General features: G+C 35.2%; 1 protein-coding gene across 1 annotated transcript in view; it reads left to right on the top strand.

Moving 5' to 3' along the window:
• LOC105985115 (rab GTPase-activating protein 1-like) overlaps window positions 1-18,200 on the top strand; it is a 379,696-nt gene that overhangs the window by 31,836 nt on the left and 329,660 nt on the right. Inside the window, exons 2-5 of the mRNA XM_013015523.1 lie at window positions 3,534-3,704; window positions 5,516-5,708; window positions 12,615-12,825; window positions 14,343-14,517. Coding sequence (XP_012870977.1) covers window positions 3,567-3,704; window positions 5,516-5,708; window positions 12,615-12,825; window positions 14,343-14,517 — 717 coding nt within the window. The 5' untranslated portion in view covers window positions 3,534-3,566. The remainder of the gene's footprint in view (window positions 1-3,533; window positions 3,705-5,515; window positions 5,709-12,614; window positions 12,826-14,342; window positions 14,518-18,200) is intronic.

Here is an 18,200-nt window from a genome sequence, read left to right as displayed (position 1 = left end):
CCTCCCTCCCTCCTTCCCTCCCTCCCTCCCTCCCTTCCTCTGTTGTGTTGATGCTATTATCTTCTTGGGTACCAGTGGAGGCTTCCTGGATTGCTGGTCTTGTTTGGATTACATAGTTGAAGAGGATAATGGAGAGCTTCAGTTTTCTGTAGCTACAGAAACTATAGGGGTTGAAATGTAGTTCATGGTAGAGTAAACAGAGTTTTTGGGCAAGAAAGTAATTTATTTAGATAGTTTTGACATTTGCTTCTGTCCCTTTTATATCTCATCTTGTGTTATCCTTTATGATCTAGCTACCATGACCTCTTTTCTGTTTCTCAATAAGTCTTTTCTCCTGTCTAGGCTTGTGCATTTACTGTTACTTCTGTTAAAGTTTTTCTTGTAATTATTTCCATGGCTAATTCCTTTTTAATTAGCCAAATATCAAATAAGTTTTTTTTGTAGTACTTATTGCAGGATGTAATTCTAATTTTGTGTTCTGTTAGGATGTTATTAGCTTTAGGAAGACAGACAGCTGTGTTTTTATTCAGGTATGTCACTTCTAGTACATAGTAGGGACTCAATGAATATGTATTGAAAGCATGAATGAACCGAATCTTGAAGGAATCAGTTTTGAAGGTATGAGGTAAGAGCTAAGATCTGAAAGGGGAAAAATTGCTGTGATTAAGGAGCTATAATTAGAATGTGGCAGGGGTAAAAGTATAATGGTCCTAGTTATTCCAGTTTGGGTTTTATTTGAATTGGAGTGTAGAGGTTTTAGTCTGAAGTTTAAGGTAATCTGTCTTTTATAAAGTTCCTGGGACAGATGGGTAAAGAGTAGATTGAGGAGGATAAGACTGGTAGTTAGGAGACTTTTGCAGTAGATAGTAGTAGAGGACGTGATGGAAAATGAATAGATAGAAGATTTATTTGGATATGGGGCTTGCTATGACTTGCTAATGAATGGAAGAACGAAAAAGAAGAGGTAACTCAAAGGTAACATCCAGATTTCTTGTTTGAGTAACTTAGTGGAAGATGGGGTTATTTATTCAAATGGGGAGCTTGGAAAACAAGTTTCTAGGAGACATTAAAAATTCTATTTCGGATATATATATATATATATATATATATATATTCTCCACTAGCTCAGTCATGGGTGTAAACTTAGGACTTGGGCACTGTTCCCAGTCTCTTGCTCAAGGTTAGCTCTCAACCACTTTGAGCTACAGCTCTATTTACAGTTTTCTGGTGGTTAATCAGAGGTAGGCTGCCTAGGCTGACTTTGAACCATGAACCTCTGATCTCAGCTTCCTGAGTAGCTAGGATTATTGTTATGAGCCACCAGTGTCCAGCCTCTGATAATAGCTTTACTTGGGAATGTGAAGTAGACAGGTGGAGTCTAAGTCATGAATTAAGAGAAAGCATTTGAGTTGGTATAGAACATGGGAGACTGGTAAAATATATACATATATGCTATTTTAATCCATGATTAGAGACATTACTTAGTGTGTGTGGCAAGTGATTTCCAACATTTAGAACTCAGATGGAAGAACAGCGACCTGAAAAGGATTTGGAGAGGATTGGATATAAAAAGGTATGGTATTTTGACAATAAAAGATTCACAGCAGCTTGGCATAGTAGCTCACACTTGTATTTGTAGCTACTGGACAGGCTGCGATTGGGAGGATCATAGTTTGAGGCCAGCTTGAGGAAACAAATTAACAATAAAAAATTTTTAAGAACCTTGGCCCATGCCTACCATTCCAGTTATGTGGGAAATGTAAATAGGAAGATCATGGCCCATGCTAGCCTAGGCAAAAAGTGAGAACCTAGTAGAAAAATAACTAAAGCAAAAATGGCTGCAGATATTAAGTGACAATTTACTTAGCAAGTGCAAGGCATTACAGTACAGCCTAGATGTGTAAAGACATGGTTGTTAACACATTCTGCAGTTTGGGAAACACATGTGAAGTGGAAAAATCTTTAGAAAATAGATGAATCTATTTCCAAGGGTTTCTTAAAACAGGACATTAGTATGAGTAACATAAATAAATGTTGGACAGACCTTGAGGAGATAATTCTTTTCTTTGTTTTGGCATTCTTGGGAGTTTTGATTTTGAAAAGTTGGAAAGTAATGTTTGAATGTGTAATTTGGGAGTAAATGATTTGTTTTCCAAGATTAATGGTGTTAGTGTCACCTAGTGTTCACATGAAATATTGCAGCCAGATTTGTATGTGGCAATAAAGCCGAGTAACCCCAATTAGAAAAAGAATATTTCTGGGAGAATTTTGTGTGTGAATTTCTTGTGATGTACAGAGTCCTGTGTTGTTTAGCTCACCTGTTAATTCTGCTTTTCTATCACATTACCCTTTTGCTTATTTTTCAATTTAATACTTAGTGCCTTTTGTCTTCCAGGTTTTAGCTCATATATTTTCTTCTTAGCAAGTTCTTTCTACAGTTACCTTAGGTTCTCTTTATCACTATAGCCTGTTTTATTCCTCATCCTGGGAGTTCTTTTGGAATTAACACTTTTCCTTACCTCTTTTTTCCTCTCACTTAGTATGTAAACTTCAGAATAGTAGGCCACCTGGCTTCCTTATTAAGTCATGGTACCCTGGAACAATACATTCTTGGTTATGTAATACATTTCTTTTTTAAACATTTATATTTTGTTGTAAAGGTGATGCACAGAGGGATTATAGTTATGTAAGTCAGGTAATGAGTTACATATTTATAAAGTAAATATTAGTAATATATAAGTGGTAATATATGAAGTACAGGAAATGATAGTGTTGAGTTTCTGTGAGGGTATGGATTTATCCAGAAACAGAATTATAATGCATTTGATTACTGAATCTTAGATGGATTAGGATAGAATGAAAATTTTCTTTTTTATGAGCTGGTATTAGTGTGTCTGGGAAAGGAAAAAATTGTGGATTGTTGAATTCTGTATTAGTTAAGCTCAGTGACCCAGGAAAAACATTTAAAGGTGATAAATATTGGGGAGATATGTTTTTGAAAGCATTTGTATTTAATTAACAAAGTAATCAAAATGATAGATTTGTTTTTGAACCAGGGTTTTCCTCTGTCAAACTCCTACCTTAAGTTTCTGGATCACTTAAGTGGTCTTCTAGCCTCTAGAATATTGGGACTATAGGTGTGTACCACCATGTTAAGCTGAAGGTAATTTGTTTTTGTGTGAATTTTTAGGTGTTTCTGTAATGTGTTTATTATTTCTTAAGTTTATTAAAAAGAACAAAAACTATCTCTCAGGGAAATAGAGAATTATAGGTAAGGCTGTTTAGTTGAGAAAATGAGAAGATTTGTGTTTGTTTTCAGGGAACAATATGGTTCTTTTAGTCTATAAACTCAGGAGTAAAGAGTATATTTCCATTATGTGGAGCAGTCCAGGAAAGTAACCTCTCTAATTTTGAGATGATTATCCAGCAAGATTCTTCAATATGAACCATTTTAAAAAGTACATTAGTTTATAATTTTAAGTAGTTTATGTTTTTATCTAATAGTATTTTTTTATTCCCTGCATTTTTCCTAGGTGGATGTGGGAAGAGAAGCTTGCAGTATTGAAATGGAGGTCAGAGCTTCATTGCAGAAGGTTAGTGGGTCATCTGATTCTGTGGCTACACTGAACAGTGAAGAATTTGTTTTGGTTCCTCAGCATGCTGATGATACTTCTACAAAAGATGATGAAAAACCTCAACTGAAGGTATTTATTTCTGTTCTAATATGACATTTTAATTCACTCTTTTTTCTCTTTAAAACTATTTGAAGATTATCTTGGGTGGTGTATAAAAATTTAAGGTTTTTCTCAATTACTGACCTTGAGAGTAAATAAAAATCAGTGTTTGCTTTATCTAGAAGTTATTTACTTGGTTTGAATGTTTTAAAGATTTTGCTTTTGGTTATGTACCCTGTAATTTGATATTTCAGAAGGAAGAAATTAAAGGGAAAATAGAAAAGGTAATTTGCAAATTAAACTTAATGGTTAAATCATAAAAATTTAATTGATCTAATTGTTTCTGTCTTCTGGGTTTTAAAAGTCAATTACATAAAAGTTGATTTCTTTTTCTTTAGAGATGGTTTCCATTATGAAATTTGTTTCAATCAGCTGTAACATTCTACTAGGTGATTTAACAGTAAACTTGTGTAAATATTTTGAAAGTATATATCATATATTTATCAGCTCTTTTCATTTGGATCTGGTCATTTTTCTTCTTTTCTTTTTGGATTAGTTTTCCTACCTCAAAGGAAAGAAAGCAATCAAACACAGGTATATGTGTATGAGAATTGCATAATTCTCTCTGTAAGCAGGGATGGAGTAAGTTAGCAATGCTATGTATTTTTCCTGGCTTTTGCTTAGTATTAAAAATAGCAGCAAAGATGCCTTAATATATGTCTAATAATGAAATTAGTACAAAAATGAGATAATTGAATATCCATTACATTATTCTGATAATATATTGTTTTATCCTTCAGACTTATCAGTGGCTTAACTTTTGGATAGCTATGTTTTTATTTTTATTTATTTATTTATTTTTTTGGGTCCGGTCGTGGGGCCTGAACTCTGGGCCTGGACACTGTCCCTCAGCTCTTCAGCTCAAGGCTAGCGCTCTACCACTTGAGCCACAGTGCCACTTCTGGCTTTTTTCTTTTTTGCTTATGTGGTGCTAAGGAATCGAACCCAGGGCCTTGAGCATGCAAGGCAAGCGCTCTACCACTGAGCCATCTTCCCAGTCCTATATTTTTATTTTTACTTTTTGCCAGTCCTGAGGCTTGAACTCAGCCTGGGTACTGTCCCTGAGCTTCTTTTGCTCAAGGCTAGTGCTCTACCTCTTGAGCCACAGTGCTACTTCTGGCTTTTTCTGGTTATGTGGTGCTGAGGAATGAAAGGAACCTAGGGCTTCATGTATGCTCAGCAAGCACTCTACCACTAAGCTACATTCCTAGCCCAGCATTATTGATTTTAAGAATTCATTTATTTACTTAGGCTTTATGCTTCACCTGCTTTTAAGAAAAAAATAGAAGTCAACTTATATTTAAACAAATTTATAATATTCTCCTTGGTAGCTAGCAAAGAATTTATAAAACAATCATAAACTGTACTGTCTTTTCAAAGGCATTTATAAATTATCCTGTTTAAATTTACCCATTTTCTCCTTTATAGCATGTAATTTTAAGATTATATAACTTTTACGGTGCATTACTCCCCAAATGAAAGGAATAAAAGAAAAAGCAATCTCTGTAAATAAAATCTCTTACCAAATGTAGTTGGAAATTACCTAAAGTGTTTATAAAGAATCGTTTTGTGAAACTAATAATCTTCTCCTTTAGTTGGTTTTATTATTTGGAATTTTAATTTCTTATATGTGATATAAGCACATTAGTTCTTAGTATTCAATAAATATATTTTTAATTTTTTCTAGAAACAAAATTTTCTAGAAGAAATTATAACAGTTTTACAGAATTAATATCTCAAATTATAATAGGGCTGAAATAGAATTATGTTTCTGTCTACAGATAGTTTCTAATGGTGATGAACAATTGGAAAAAGCTATGGAAGAGATTTTGAGGGATTCTGAGAAAGGACAAAGCAGCCTTCTTGTTGATTGTCAAAGTTCCAATGAGATTTCAGACCATTCATTTGGAGATGTTACAGCCAGCCAATCAAATAAGCCATCTCTTCAGTTAATCTTGGATCCATCTAACACAGGTATTATATTCAACTCTTAGAAAAAACTGATAGTACATATTTTAAGATGAACAGCTGAAAATTATTAATTTTATTTTATTTTATTTATTTTTGGTGGTACTGAGGGTTAAACTTGGCTTCATGCATGCTAGGCAGGCGCCTCTATTGCTTGAGCTATGCTTCAAGCTATTTATTTAAGTTTATTATTTTCCCTTTTCCTTTTCTGTTTTCTGTTTATTGAATAATTGGATTGTTTCCCAGACAAAAATTTTGTATTTGAGAAAGTTTCCAGTTAAAATCCTCTGAAGAGGGCTGGGTATGGTGGCTCACATCTGTAATTCCAGGTACTTGGGAGGTAGAGATAGAAAGGATCATTGTTCCAGGCAAAAAGTTGAAACCCTGTCTTAACAAACAAGGCAGTCAGGGTGGTGTGCCTCTCTAACTCCAGCTATTCAGGACATCCTAAGTGAGAGTATAGTATTCCAAGGCTGGCCCCAGGTAGAAATACAGGACCATATTAAAAAAAAAACAAACCACAAAGGCAAAAAAGGACTAGGGACATAGTTCAAGTGTTAGAATGCCTCTCTATGAAGCACGAGCCCTTGAATTCAAATTCTAATGCTGTCCTTCCTCCCAATTCTCTGAAGCATGTTGGTTTTAACATATAATCTACCTGATGATGGCTAGATGACAAGTTCTATCCTCCTTTCTGTTTCAATTCACTTTTTAACTCCTTTTGCTATACTTCTTTACTCTGCTACATACATGTAGCAGAGTAAGGTAGCAAGCCCATGACTTATGTTAGTTTACAGACAGACTGAAGGGATTGTCTTTTTCCTCTTTTTCTTCTCCAGGATTTTCTGATTTACTCATTGCGTCCTTGGGCCCTGTTTCTTTTTTCCTCTGATAGAATGAAGATTTCTCTCTTAAAGCCATGTTTCACTTTGTGTTTTTGGCAGAATTACTTTATCCTGTACCAAGTTGAAGGACAAGTAATGAGAGAAAAAGAGAGAAAATATTGGAAGTTTCCTTTTCTGTTTTTGTTGCAAACTTGTTCTTTGCCTGGTATTCTAGCTATTGAGAAAAGCCTTTCTCTCCCAGATTTTAAGTGCTTTTGCTACTACCACACTATTGCAGTATGACTGGGAGAGGAAACAGCAACAACAATAACAACAACAAACTGCAATTTCCACAGTGGTTTTCATGAACTTTACCTGTCCTTTGGCCAGAAAGATTAGCTTTTCCTTACCATTTTGGTTTTTATTGTGTTTTGGCAACTGTGGCCATCCTTAGTTTAAAGCTAGAATACAAAGGTTAGAAAAAAATGAAATTTACAAACGAAATGAAAACACCTCCCCCTCAAAAAAAATCAGCAACAACCTATCAATACTCAATACTCTCATTGATTCTTTAGCAACTCTTCTTCAAGGTTTGATTTCTCTTCCCTCACTCACGTCCTCACTCCCTCAGTTGGCAAGCCTCTATCACTTAGGCTATGCCCCCAGCTCTTCTGTTATATTTTATTTTTGGGATAAGGTCTGGTTTACTTTACTGGGATGGCCTTGACTCCTGATCCTTCTGCCTCCTAAGTTGATAGGATTATAGCTATGTGCCATCATGACCAGCTTTTATGTTTTCTTTTCTTTTTTTTTACATAATGTGTTTTCAGGTAGTTGCTTTATATTCTTTCTAGAATTTTTAGTTCTAACCCATAAGAAAGATAACCTATATATAACAAATATTACTTTAACTTGGTTGGTCCAGTTGTTTGTTTCTGCTAACATCTCAGACTCTCTTAGTTTTGCTGATATATTTTGAAGTTCTGACAATAGGGTATATTGTTTTAAAATTATATTTTCTTGGCTAGAAGAACTATTGCAATTGATAAATAACAATCTTGGGTTTGTGGCAATCTCTAATGAAGACTAGTCATTACTACTGCTCCAATATATTTAGATGAATATAGAAGCAAAGATGTAGGTCTAGGAAGACCTTAGTTAAACAGGATAGTAATAGAAAGAAGACAGTGGGGACACTAATGAATAATCTAGGTGTGTGGTTGTATTGGGAAGGAAGAAGTGGGAAGACCAAGCTTAATAGGAGATGAATGAGAAAGTAGAATAAAATAGGAAAATTGAGCTAATTTTGTTGAGGTAGGATGACTGAAATGAAGAGAATTGAATAAGCATACACACATATACAAGCAAAAAAGTAAAAAAGAGAGGTGAAAGAAAAGCAAAAACAAAGCAAATATAAAAACTCAAAGTAACTAATACACAACAACAAAACTCCAGAGAAAAAAGAAAGGATGTTTGGGCAATCTAGTTACTAAGAAAAAATGTAGGTAACAAGGAATGATTAGTGATGGGACAACAGGTATAGAAGGAAATATGAGCAAGAAAAAAACCTGCTCTGCTTGTGGAGAGAAGTAAAGTATATATGTGGAAGGTTCATCAAAAGGGTATGAAATATGAATCAAAATTAAATATTGAAAGGAAGGTGTTGTGGTACAAATATGATGACTTTGGAGGAAAGGAAGAGAGAAGCAAAACTGAAAAGTGAAGGAACAGGGGGTACATGTCCTGCACTGAAAAGTAAAAACTAAAAATTAAATGATACAGGAAAGAAATCAAGATAGCAGTAACAAGTACAAAAAGATATATTAAACATGGTCAGATTTTTTTTTTGTTTTTCTTGGGTGGGATGCAAGAACACCCCACTATTTTGTAGAGCTGGACGGGAAGGCTATCAGCACAGAGAGCTAGGAAGCAGGCCCTGGATAGTGAGTACTTAACAGAACATTCCCTTCAAAGGTTCATTTCTACCCTGGCCTCAGACTTAAGCAGTTCTCTCCTAGCCTGCGAAGGTAGAGCCACTGGAGAACTTCCTCCCCCTCAACTCTCCCTTCAGAGTCCCTGCTGCCTGTTATGCCTTTGCTCTGTGACCCAACAAGGATTCCCTGAGATCTTTCTTTCTCTACCAGATGTTTGGAGTATTGCCTATTGGGATTTCAACTGCTTCTCAATAGTGGCCTCTGCCTGGTCTTATGAGTTGCCATTTCAATTCTCCATGGATAATAACAGTAGCTTCTGTGTTTCTGCTGTTTGTCCTGGCAGGAAATCCCCAGCCTGCCTTCCTAAGCCTCTGGTATCAAACTAAGCTGACAGTGTTTCGGCCTTTGAGATTCCCTTAGGGAAATTGTCAAGCACTTCTTTCTTCCCTTCTTCTTAACTATCTTTTTTTGACTAACTTACATCCAGATGCTATAGAAAATGTCCTGTGAGTCATGTAGCCATGGGTACCCCTTAGCCCCAGGCTCAAGATGGCAACTTCCTGTTTCTTTCCACAAGAAAGAGGAGCCACAAGATCCCTTTCTTCACCAAGGCTAAACTCTCCTCTGGGGTAGTCACTGCCTCACAAATCCCTGTAGTGGAATTAACACTTAATCTTGCAGATTGTTTGGGCTTTTCTTGGAGCTAGGGTTGGTGGTTTGTAGGCAGGACCATCTGATTTTATCTTGTAATCTTTCATTTCCCATCTAATAGTAGGAGCCAGAAGCTACTCAAGTACTTCCTTTTCTCCAGTTGAGATTGTTTCCCTGAAGTTTTTTTACCTCCCTGTCACCTCCTTCTCTCCAGAATCTGTTTTATTCTGTGACACATTGTATTCTCATTCACAGAGTGAAAATAGCAGATACTTCTAATCTGCAGTCTTGCCTTAACTCTTCTAGAATTGTATTTTCTCAATGAATTGATGATTTTATTATTGTGAAATATCTCATTTCTCTTGATAAATGTTTGTTTTGCGTCCTATCTTTCCTGATATTGATAGAATTCCTCTAGTTTTTTTTATAGTGCTGACATATTTTTCTGTTAAAATAACTTTTAACATATTTGTGCCTTTTAAGTGTGTTTTGTAGATAACTTTCAGTCTTTTACTGTTTAGGCATGGTCAACAAACTATACTCTATGGGCTAAATCCTGCTATTTGTTTTGATACGGCTTGCAGTTAAGGATGGTTCTTACCTTTCTTTTGTGTATAATATTGTGGTTTGTGATGAGGGTTTTGTGATCACTAGGCAGGTACTTTTTTTTCAGCCTCATTTCTAGCCCTTTTTGCTCTGATTGTTATTATAACTACTACTATTTTTGATACTAATAGAGCTTGAACTTGTGACTTCACACTTGCTTACCTTGCTTGCTTGACTAGCACTTTATCTCTGAGCCACACCTTCAGCCTTGCTTTTTGCTGGTTATTTTGGAGATAGAACGAAACTTTTCTGCCCAGCTTTCTGTGGTTACTTTTTGAGATAAAGTCTTGGTGTTTGTTTGTTTTGCCCTGGCTGGTTTGTCTGTACCACAGTCTTCCTATTTACTTACACTTCTAACCAATAGCAAGGCTGTTCTACTCTCAACCCCTAATTTTCTGTTGAGATGGAGTCTCTCACAACTTTTTGTTGGGGCTGGAATGGAACTGTACTCTTCTCCATTAGCCTCCCATGTAGCTGGGATGACAAGGTGTGCCACCATGACCAGCTGTACTATGAGATAGGGTCTTGTAAACTTTTTGCCTGAACTTCCCTAGAACTAAAATATGCCTGATCTCTGCTTCCTTAGAGGATACTAGTTGGTTTTTCTTCCACATTTTTAAATGGTTGAAAATACATCAAAAGAAGAATAATACTTTGTGACATAGGAAAGTTGCACTAATATTGAAATTTGAGATTATAAAGTTTTGCTTTTTGTTAAAATAATCTGTAAAAGTTTTTTTCTTATTGTATTAATACCTATAGAATAACCTAGATTTGCCTCTTGACCCACAAAGTTTAAAATATTTGTCATTTGGCCTTAAAAAAAAAGCTTACAACTCCTCTGTTTAACAACTTTTTTTTGTGGTGTTGGGGATTGAGCCTGAGGCCTCACACTTGGTAGGCAATCAAACTACCATTGATCTATGCCCCCCAACCTCTGGCCATGTGCTTTTAAAAAAAGTTTAGATGGATGTAGGTACTTTATACCTTGTTTCCTCATTATTCCTTCTGGCTTCTATTTTGTTTCTCTTCTATTTTCTTGCCTTTTTGATTGATTGGTTTTATTTATTTATTTGTCTGTTATTTTTATGCTGGTCCTGGGGCTTGAATTCAGGGCCTGAGTACTGTCCTTGAGCTTTTGTGCTCTAGGCTAGTGCTCTACCACTTGAACCACAGCTTCACTTCTGGCTTTTTGGTGGTTAATTGGACATGAGAGTCTTAAGGACTTTCCTGCTTGAGCTAGCTTTGAACTGAGATCCTCAGATCTTAGCCTCCTGAGTAGCTAGGATTACAGGCAGGAGCTTCTGGTAGCTGGTTGATTGAGTACTTTTTTTTCTTTTTGCCAGTCATGGGACTTGAAATCAGGGTCTGGACACTGTCCCTGAGCTTCTTTTGCTCAAGAGTGTGCTCTACCACTTCAGCCACATTCCCAGTCTGATTGAGTACTTTTTAATGTCCCATTTTACCTGCATTACCCATGTTCATCCTAATTTCCATGTTCATGGTGACTGCGCAAATTTGCGTTCTCCTCAGTTGTATATAAGGGTTCCTTTTCCTCTTTTTATCCTCCTCACCAGTATTTATTTTTATTTGTTCTTGATGATAATCAGTCTGACTGGGTGAGATGAAATCTCACCCAGGTTGTTTTGACATTTTTCCATATATTGATTGGCCAGTTATAGCTTAAAACTGTTCAGTTTATTTACCCATTTATTCATTGGCTTTTTTAAAGACAAAGTCTCACCTTGTCTTTCAGTATTTTGAACTTATTTTGTGTCTAGGCTGGCCTTAAACTCATGATCATTCTTCCTTAGTTTCCTGAATGTTGGGATTATCAATGTGTGTCACAATGCTCAGTTTGATTTGTAGAATTTTATTTCTCCTTTTGGTGATTTAGTACATTGGACTCAAAAGTAAGAAAACCATGTTTCAGTGACTACAGGACATGGTATATGAAGTAGTTCATTTTGAGATAAATTGGTGGTGAGGTTATTTTAATATATATCTAGGATTTGGACTGGGGAACTTTGATAAATGGCTATTGTGATTTACTTGTAAAAATCTTTTAAAATAGAATCCTGATACTAAGATTTTGAAGATGCTCCAAGAATGTAATTTAAGTGAGACAGCTATGCCTAATTTGGTATAGGTGTGGAGATAGATGAACATGTGTTTCAGGTAGGGGCAGGGATAATGTTATACTACCATGCAAATAGATACTCTGTAATCATAAATTGGACCTCTGCTTCATGTTGTAACTAGAATTTAAGTTTATTTTCCTCTTAAATTTATTATGGGGAAGGAGTGGAATTGGGTGAAGATAACATAGAGTCATTCAATTAGAAACAACTAGAAGAAAAAGAATTACATTTGAACACTTAAATAGTTCATAGAAGCCAGCAAGCTAGTAAAGAGGAAATTATGTACTTGGCTTTTGTTGTTATCCATATTTTAGTATTGTTTACTTGTGGTTAGGAAGCTGACTGCTTTGTACATGTGGAGCTATGGAAAAAAGCTGTACCCGATGGTATCTTCACTGACTTTACTTTTGATTTCTATTATCTTCCATTAATCACACTGTCTTTAGTTATAGTTTCCTTTTGTTGTAACTGAATCACTTGAATTCTATTTTTTTTTGTTACATATAAGGCCTGAAGTTTTTCTTTCCTTAAAAGAAATTAGTTGAATAAAGTAATATATGAAGAGTTTTAAAATTAAAACATGACCAACTCTGGAATTTTGAATTAAGCCTTAGTATTAACAATAGAAGAAATGAAGATACAGAAAAATCTAAATTTTGTTTGAAATGTTTCATTTCTTTTTGAGCATTTGGCAAAAAATAACCTGTGTAGTTTTTTTTTATTAACTTTTGAGTGTTTTTATTCTTTTTATTTCAGAAATACCTACACCCAGACCATCTTCTCCAAGTGGGCTACCAGAAGAAGATAGTGTCTTATTTAATAAACTGACCTATTTAGGATATATGAAAGTTTCGTCCCCACGTAATGAAGTAGAAGCTTTACGGGCAATGGCAACCATGAAATCTTCCAGTCAGAACCCTTTTCCTGTTACTTTGTATGTGCCAAATGTCCCAGAAGGTTCTGTGAGGTAAATCCAATATTTTTTCTTTAGGCATATATTAAATTTTTGAGTGGTGGTGAGGGTGATATATAATAAATCAGATAGAAGAATTCATTTAGACTCTACACATATAAAGTAAACATTATGCTTAGACTATGTTTCTAGTTACGAGAGGGTTTTTGCAGAGTTAGCCTTAGGAGGTATATTAGTGGAAATAAAAATATGTTCTTGTAGCTAGTGCTGGTGGCTCATGCATGTAATCCTAGCTGCTCAGGAGGCTGAGATCTGAGGATCACAGCTTGAAGCCAGTCAGGTAGGAAAGCCTATGAGACAGTTATCTCCAATAAATTACTCAGAAAAAACTGGAAGTGGTGCTGTGGCTCAAGTGGTAGAGCGCTAGCCTTGAGCAAAAGGAGTTCAGGGACAGTGCAGAAGTCCAGAGTTCAAGCCACAGGACCGGAAAAAATTAATAAAAACATTCTTGTAACTGATATTTTTCTGTTCTGAAGGAGCATAAAACTTGTAGTTAGCTTGTGTAACAGTGGTTCAAAATCTAGAGAATGATAGCTAACTTAAAAGTACAAAAGTAATAGCAAGATAAATTTACAAAGTTTTGATAAAAATGCTTTGAGCTTATCAGGAAAGTATTTTATATAAAGACTACTTATATGGTAGTTCCTAATAGTGTAAAAAATATTTTAATGTTATCTATTTAGAATCCATTTGCCAAACAAGGAGTTAGAGATCTTTTTTTTTTTTTTTTTTTTTGGGTCTGGTCATGGGGCCTGAACACTGGGCCTGAGCGCTTGTCCCTCAGCTCTTCAGCTCAAGGCTAGCGCTCTACCACTTGAGTCACAGCGCCACCTCCTGCTTTTTTCTTTTTTCTTATATGGTGCTGAGGAATTGAACCCAGGGCCTCAGGCATGCAAGGCAAGCGCTCTACCACTGAGCCAACTTCCTAGCCCGAGTTTGAGATCTTGAAGGGGTCTTCAATGCTTAGATCAGTCCAAGGCACATAGAATGTGTACAAGGATACTCAGAGAATTATTTGTTTCTAAATTTCAGAAACTCCTTTCAACTCCTATTCTGTTGTTGTGTCTATCCTTGGACCATATGAATTTTAGTAAGATGAAAGAGGTCTCAAATAATAATAATAGGGATAAATAAATTCATAGATCTGCTCTGGAAATAGACTTTCCACAAATGTGGGAATGATCTGTGCTATTCTATACTGACATTCCTTTGAGCAGAGTAAGACCTGACTTTAGGGTTGAGTGACAATGCATTTTGCCAATTTTGCTCCAGTTATTTTGAGTCAGAGTTGGATCTTAAATTCAATAATAAAGAAATTGACAACAGAAGATAAAATGTGTGTTTTTTTTAACATTTTCAACAATACAAAAATAATTTGCTTTCTAGATTTCTTTGTACTTATGCTTGTAATTTTTTAAAAAAAGATACTTTTGTTTATATGTCATATATTAGCATAGTAAAGCTATTTGTCTTTGATAATATTTTACCATTTTTTTGCCACTGTTCTTCAGAATTATAAACCAATCGAACAATTTGGAGATAGCATCTTTTCCAATCTATAAGGTGTTATTCTGCGCACGTGGGCATGATGGAACAACAGAGAGCAATTGCTTTGCATTTACAGAGAGTTCCCATGGTTCAGAAGAATTTCAGATACATATTTTTTCCTGTGAAATTAAAGAAGCAGTAAGTATAATATCGTGTAGCAATTTTCTCTAGAGATGGATTAGGGTAATCTTGAATTCTTCCGTTCTCTGTCATATGAATATATTATATAAACCTGAAAAGTGTTTCTAAAGACAAAGTTAATATTTGTAATGGCATAGATCTTAAAATGGAAGGCTAAATCTGATATGCATATGCATTAAAATATTTTAGGTAGGGCATACGTAAAGTTTTGCTGATATAGTAGAAAAACACTACCAAATGAACTGTTCTCCCTGACTATGATAGTAATAATTGCTTATGGTCAGAAAGGATGAATATTGTCATACCTCATATACTTTTACTCAAGTAGATTAGTCCGTGTGGTTTTAGGAAAGTGCCTGTAAAAATACTGTTTCTTTCATGTACTTGATAGTTGCAAATTGGTTTCACTTAGATATTTCACCAATATTATTTCACAGGAGACTGGATTTTGCTTGGAAAACTTACCTAATTAAACATATAAATATGCCTATAGAACAGGGCTATTGATTTGTAGTCCTTTGAAGATGGCAGTAAGTTTTTAGCAATTATTAATGTGGTTTATTTTTATGTTGAAGAAATAGTTTCAACAGAATAGAATCAAGTAGGTATTAAATACATGAGTAATATCCTTCCTTTCTGTATTCATTGAATTTCTCCCAAGTATGAAAATAAGTTGTACTATTAGAGGTTTAAAGTGGTGCTGTGGCTCAAGTGGTAGAGCACTCGCCTTGAGCTGAAGAGCACAAGGACAACACCCAAGCCCAGAGTTCAAGCCCCATGACAAAAAATAAAACAAAAAACAACAAAGAAAACTTACTAATAGAAGTTTAGTACTTCAAACACTTGACCAAAGGCATTAATAAGTTAGTTTAGATGGGCAAGATTTCATGTATGTTTGCTTTTAAAAATATAAGTTGTCCCTAAAAAATGCTAGAAGCAATGTTTATTCTTAAATTTCCATTGAAATGTGAATAAACCGTTGTATTAGCAGGAGTCTTGAAAGTTTACTTTTGTTTATAAAATGAGAATTCTTAGAAATGTAGATCTCTATGAGCCTGATACCAGGTATGATTCAAGCATAATGGATGTGTCAGTGATTTAATCCTGGTGTCTAGTTTGTTTAATGCTAAAGTGAATATCTATAGGCATGCATTTGAAATTGTAGCCATAGGAATTCTATGCCAGGTTTCATATTTGTGTGAAAAGTTCATCTTATTTTTGAGGAAAGCTTTAATCTAAACACTTAACCCAGCACTTAGATTTCTTTGTATATACTGATTTATTAGAAAAGGTATGATAGATAGGACAGTAAATAAGTATTGAGTGTGCTGCTATTGTACCTGGTACGTAGTAGGAATGGATCTAAGTATGTTGAAAGAGGTATGTGTGTATTATGAATGAGGGGGGTTTTTTCTGGTCCATGCAAACTCTACTACAGAGGTGGGGAAGCAGATGGTAGAGTCCTGGCATTTCATGTTGGCAGCCATCATTTAACACACCTATATGGTTACTGGATTATTGGAGCCCAACAGCAAGGAAATGAACTTTGAAGAACTGAAGAACCTGCTTCTTGAAGAGAGAAACTGCTTTAGAATGAAATCCAAGGGGACCTTGCTACAAGCGTTTTCTGTAAATGTAACGGTATGAAATTTTCTTTTTGGGATCATAGAATCTACTGTTGCTTTAGCCCTGAGTAAGCAGTAGAACAAATTTAGAAATTTGTGGCTTTGTTGTTTTGGATATAGTATGGAATAATATTATATTTCTGGAGAGCATATTTGGTACATTCTAGATTGTGAGACAGTAGTTTCCACATATATAATTTGTTTCTAATACATTATTTGAAAGTATTCTGTTGTGAGGCACTGGTGGTGAGATACATAGAAGAAATTAGTGAAAGTGGCCATCAGACATCATTTCTCAATGAAGAGTAACCAGTATCAGTAGAGTTTATACTAGACATTGGATTAAACAGTTTCATGAGAGTCACACATCTCATGGCATGAGTAGTATTTATATATAAAAATGGCCTTATGTTTCTCTTTGTTTAGAGCACTCCCACTTTATGCCCATTGTCCAGCCATATTACTGATACCTTTCTAGTTATTCTCAAATGTATTTTTTCTGGTTAGAGTGATAATCTATGGGGTTACCTTTAGTTTTTCCTGAGGTTAAGAGAATTGATTATTGAACTAGGTTTCAAACTGAAGTTTTCATTGCTGAAGAGCTACATAGCCCTTTTTTTTTTATCAGAAACAACTTTTTTATTACAAACTACAAGTGTCTATTTTTGTGCACACTTATATTTTATAAATGTATTTGTCAGCTATATTTTACATTCCAGCTACATTGTGGTTTACTTGGACCTTCCTCTATCTTCATTCAAGATATAATTATACTTGTAATTAGTCTGAAGTAACTCTGGTTATCTGATTTCCAGAGGTTGCTTTCTTGTAGTAAAGAGACGGCTGTAGTCCTTAGTATTTGAAGCACAAGCAGCTGGCACTGATAGTTAAGGAACTAAATGATAAACATTCTTATCACTTAGGAACATACTGTGTAGTAATGCCACTAATTTTATGGTTTTCCTCTTTTTTTCTTTTTTTTTTTAAAAACAGAATTCATGGATGATATCTGAAGAATTTTTCCCATTATAGGCAAGAAGATGCTTTGTCAAGTTGGAGTAACAACATTACTGCTACTACCAGCTATCACTGTGATATTCCTATTTCACTCTAAAACCCTTCAAGCAGAAGGCACCAGCTATTGTAGAAAGAGAGGCCCCAGGGAGGGCCTCTGTGATGCAAGGATTAGGGCTTCCCATTGTAGCCTCAGGACACATTTGACTCATTACCTTGGTTATTATTCTATAGGATCTTGTTGGATTGGGGTGCTCTCTCTCTCTCTCTCTCTTTTCTCTCTCTCTCCTCTCTCTCTCTCTCTTTTACATCAACTTTATTCTCAGAGCCAACCTGTGTGAGTTAACAAACTCCCACAGTGCCAACTGTTGTAGGAATCATATTCCTTCTCACATGTACCACAATCTCATACTCAGCAATGAGTTCTGGATTGGAAAAAAGGACATATTATTTGCACCTGTCTGTCAGGCTTTGTTACGAATTAAACAAAGACACACACACACAAATGCTCTGGACTGGGTCTCTTTATCCAATGAGAAGTAAATCTTAATGTCAGTGACCTTTGTAGAAAGAGTGATGTGGCAGGCTTCTGCTGAAGTATTGCAAGACAAAACAAAATATTGAATCAGTGGAAAAAAAGAAGGTCAGAGATGAAACACTGTTTGTTATATATTTACAGATATATTACACAAACTTTGAAAAGATACTTTAAAGAGGCTTAATTGATTCTATAATTTTAATTCTATAAGCTAAAATAACAGTTCTTCCAAGAAGACCTTGATGTTTTAAAAGTAATTATCAATTCAAGGAACTCTCAGTTTTGTATTTTACAAGCTTGTTATTTTTTCCCCCTCTGGTACATTCATTTTGAAGTATTTGATGATAAATGTCAGTGGTTTTATTTTTGCTGTGTAGCCCAAACGAGCCTTGAACTTAGGATCATTCCACTTCAATATCCTGAGGTCAAGATAGCATATGCCATCATTCCTGACAAGATTGTGTGTGTGTGTGTGTTTGTGTGTGTGTGTGTGTGTGTGTGTG

This window comes from Dipodomys ordii, unplaced genomic scaffold (genome assembly GCF_000151885.1).
Source record: "Dipodomys ordii isolate 6190 unplaced genomic scaffold, Dord_2.0 Scaffold27, whole genome shotgun sequence".
In the NCBI taxonomy this organism is placed as follows: Eukaryota; Metazoa; Chordata; class Mammalia; order Rodentia; family Heteromyidae; genus Dipodomys; species Dipodomys ordii.
This window is presented reverse-complemented; position numbering and strand designations above follow the sequence as displayed.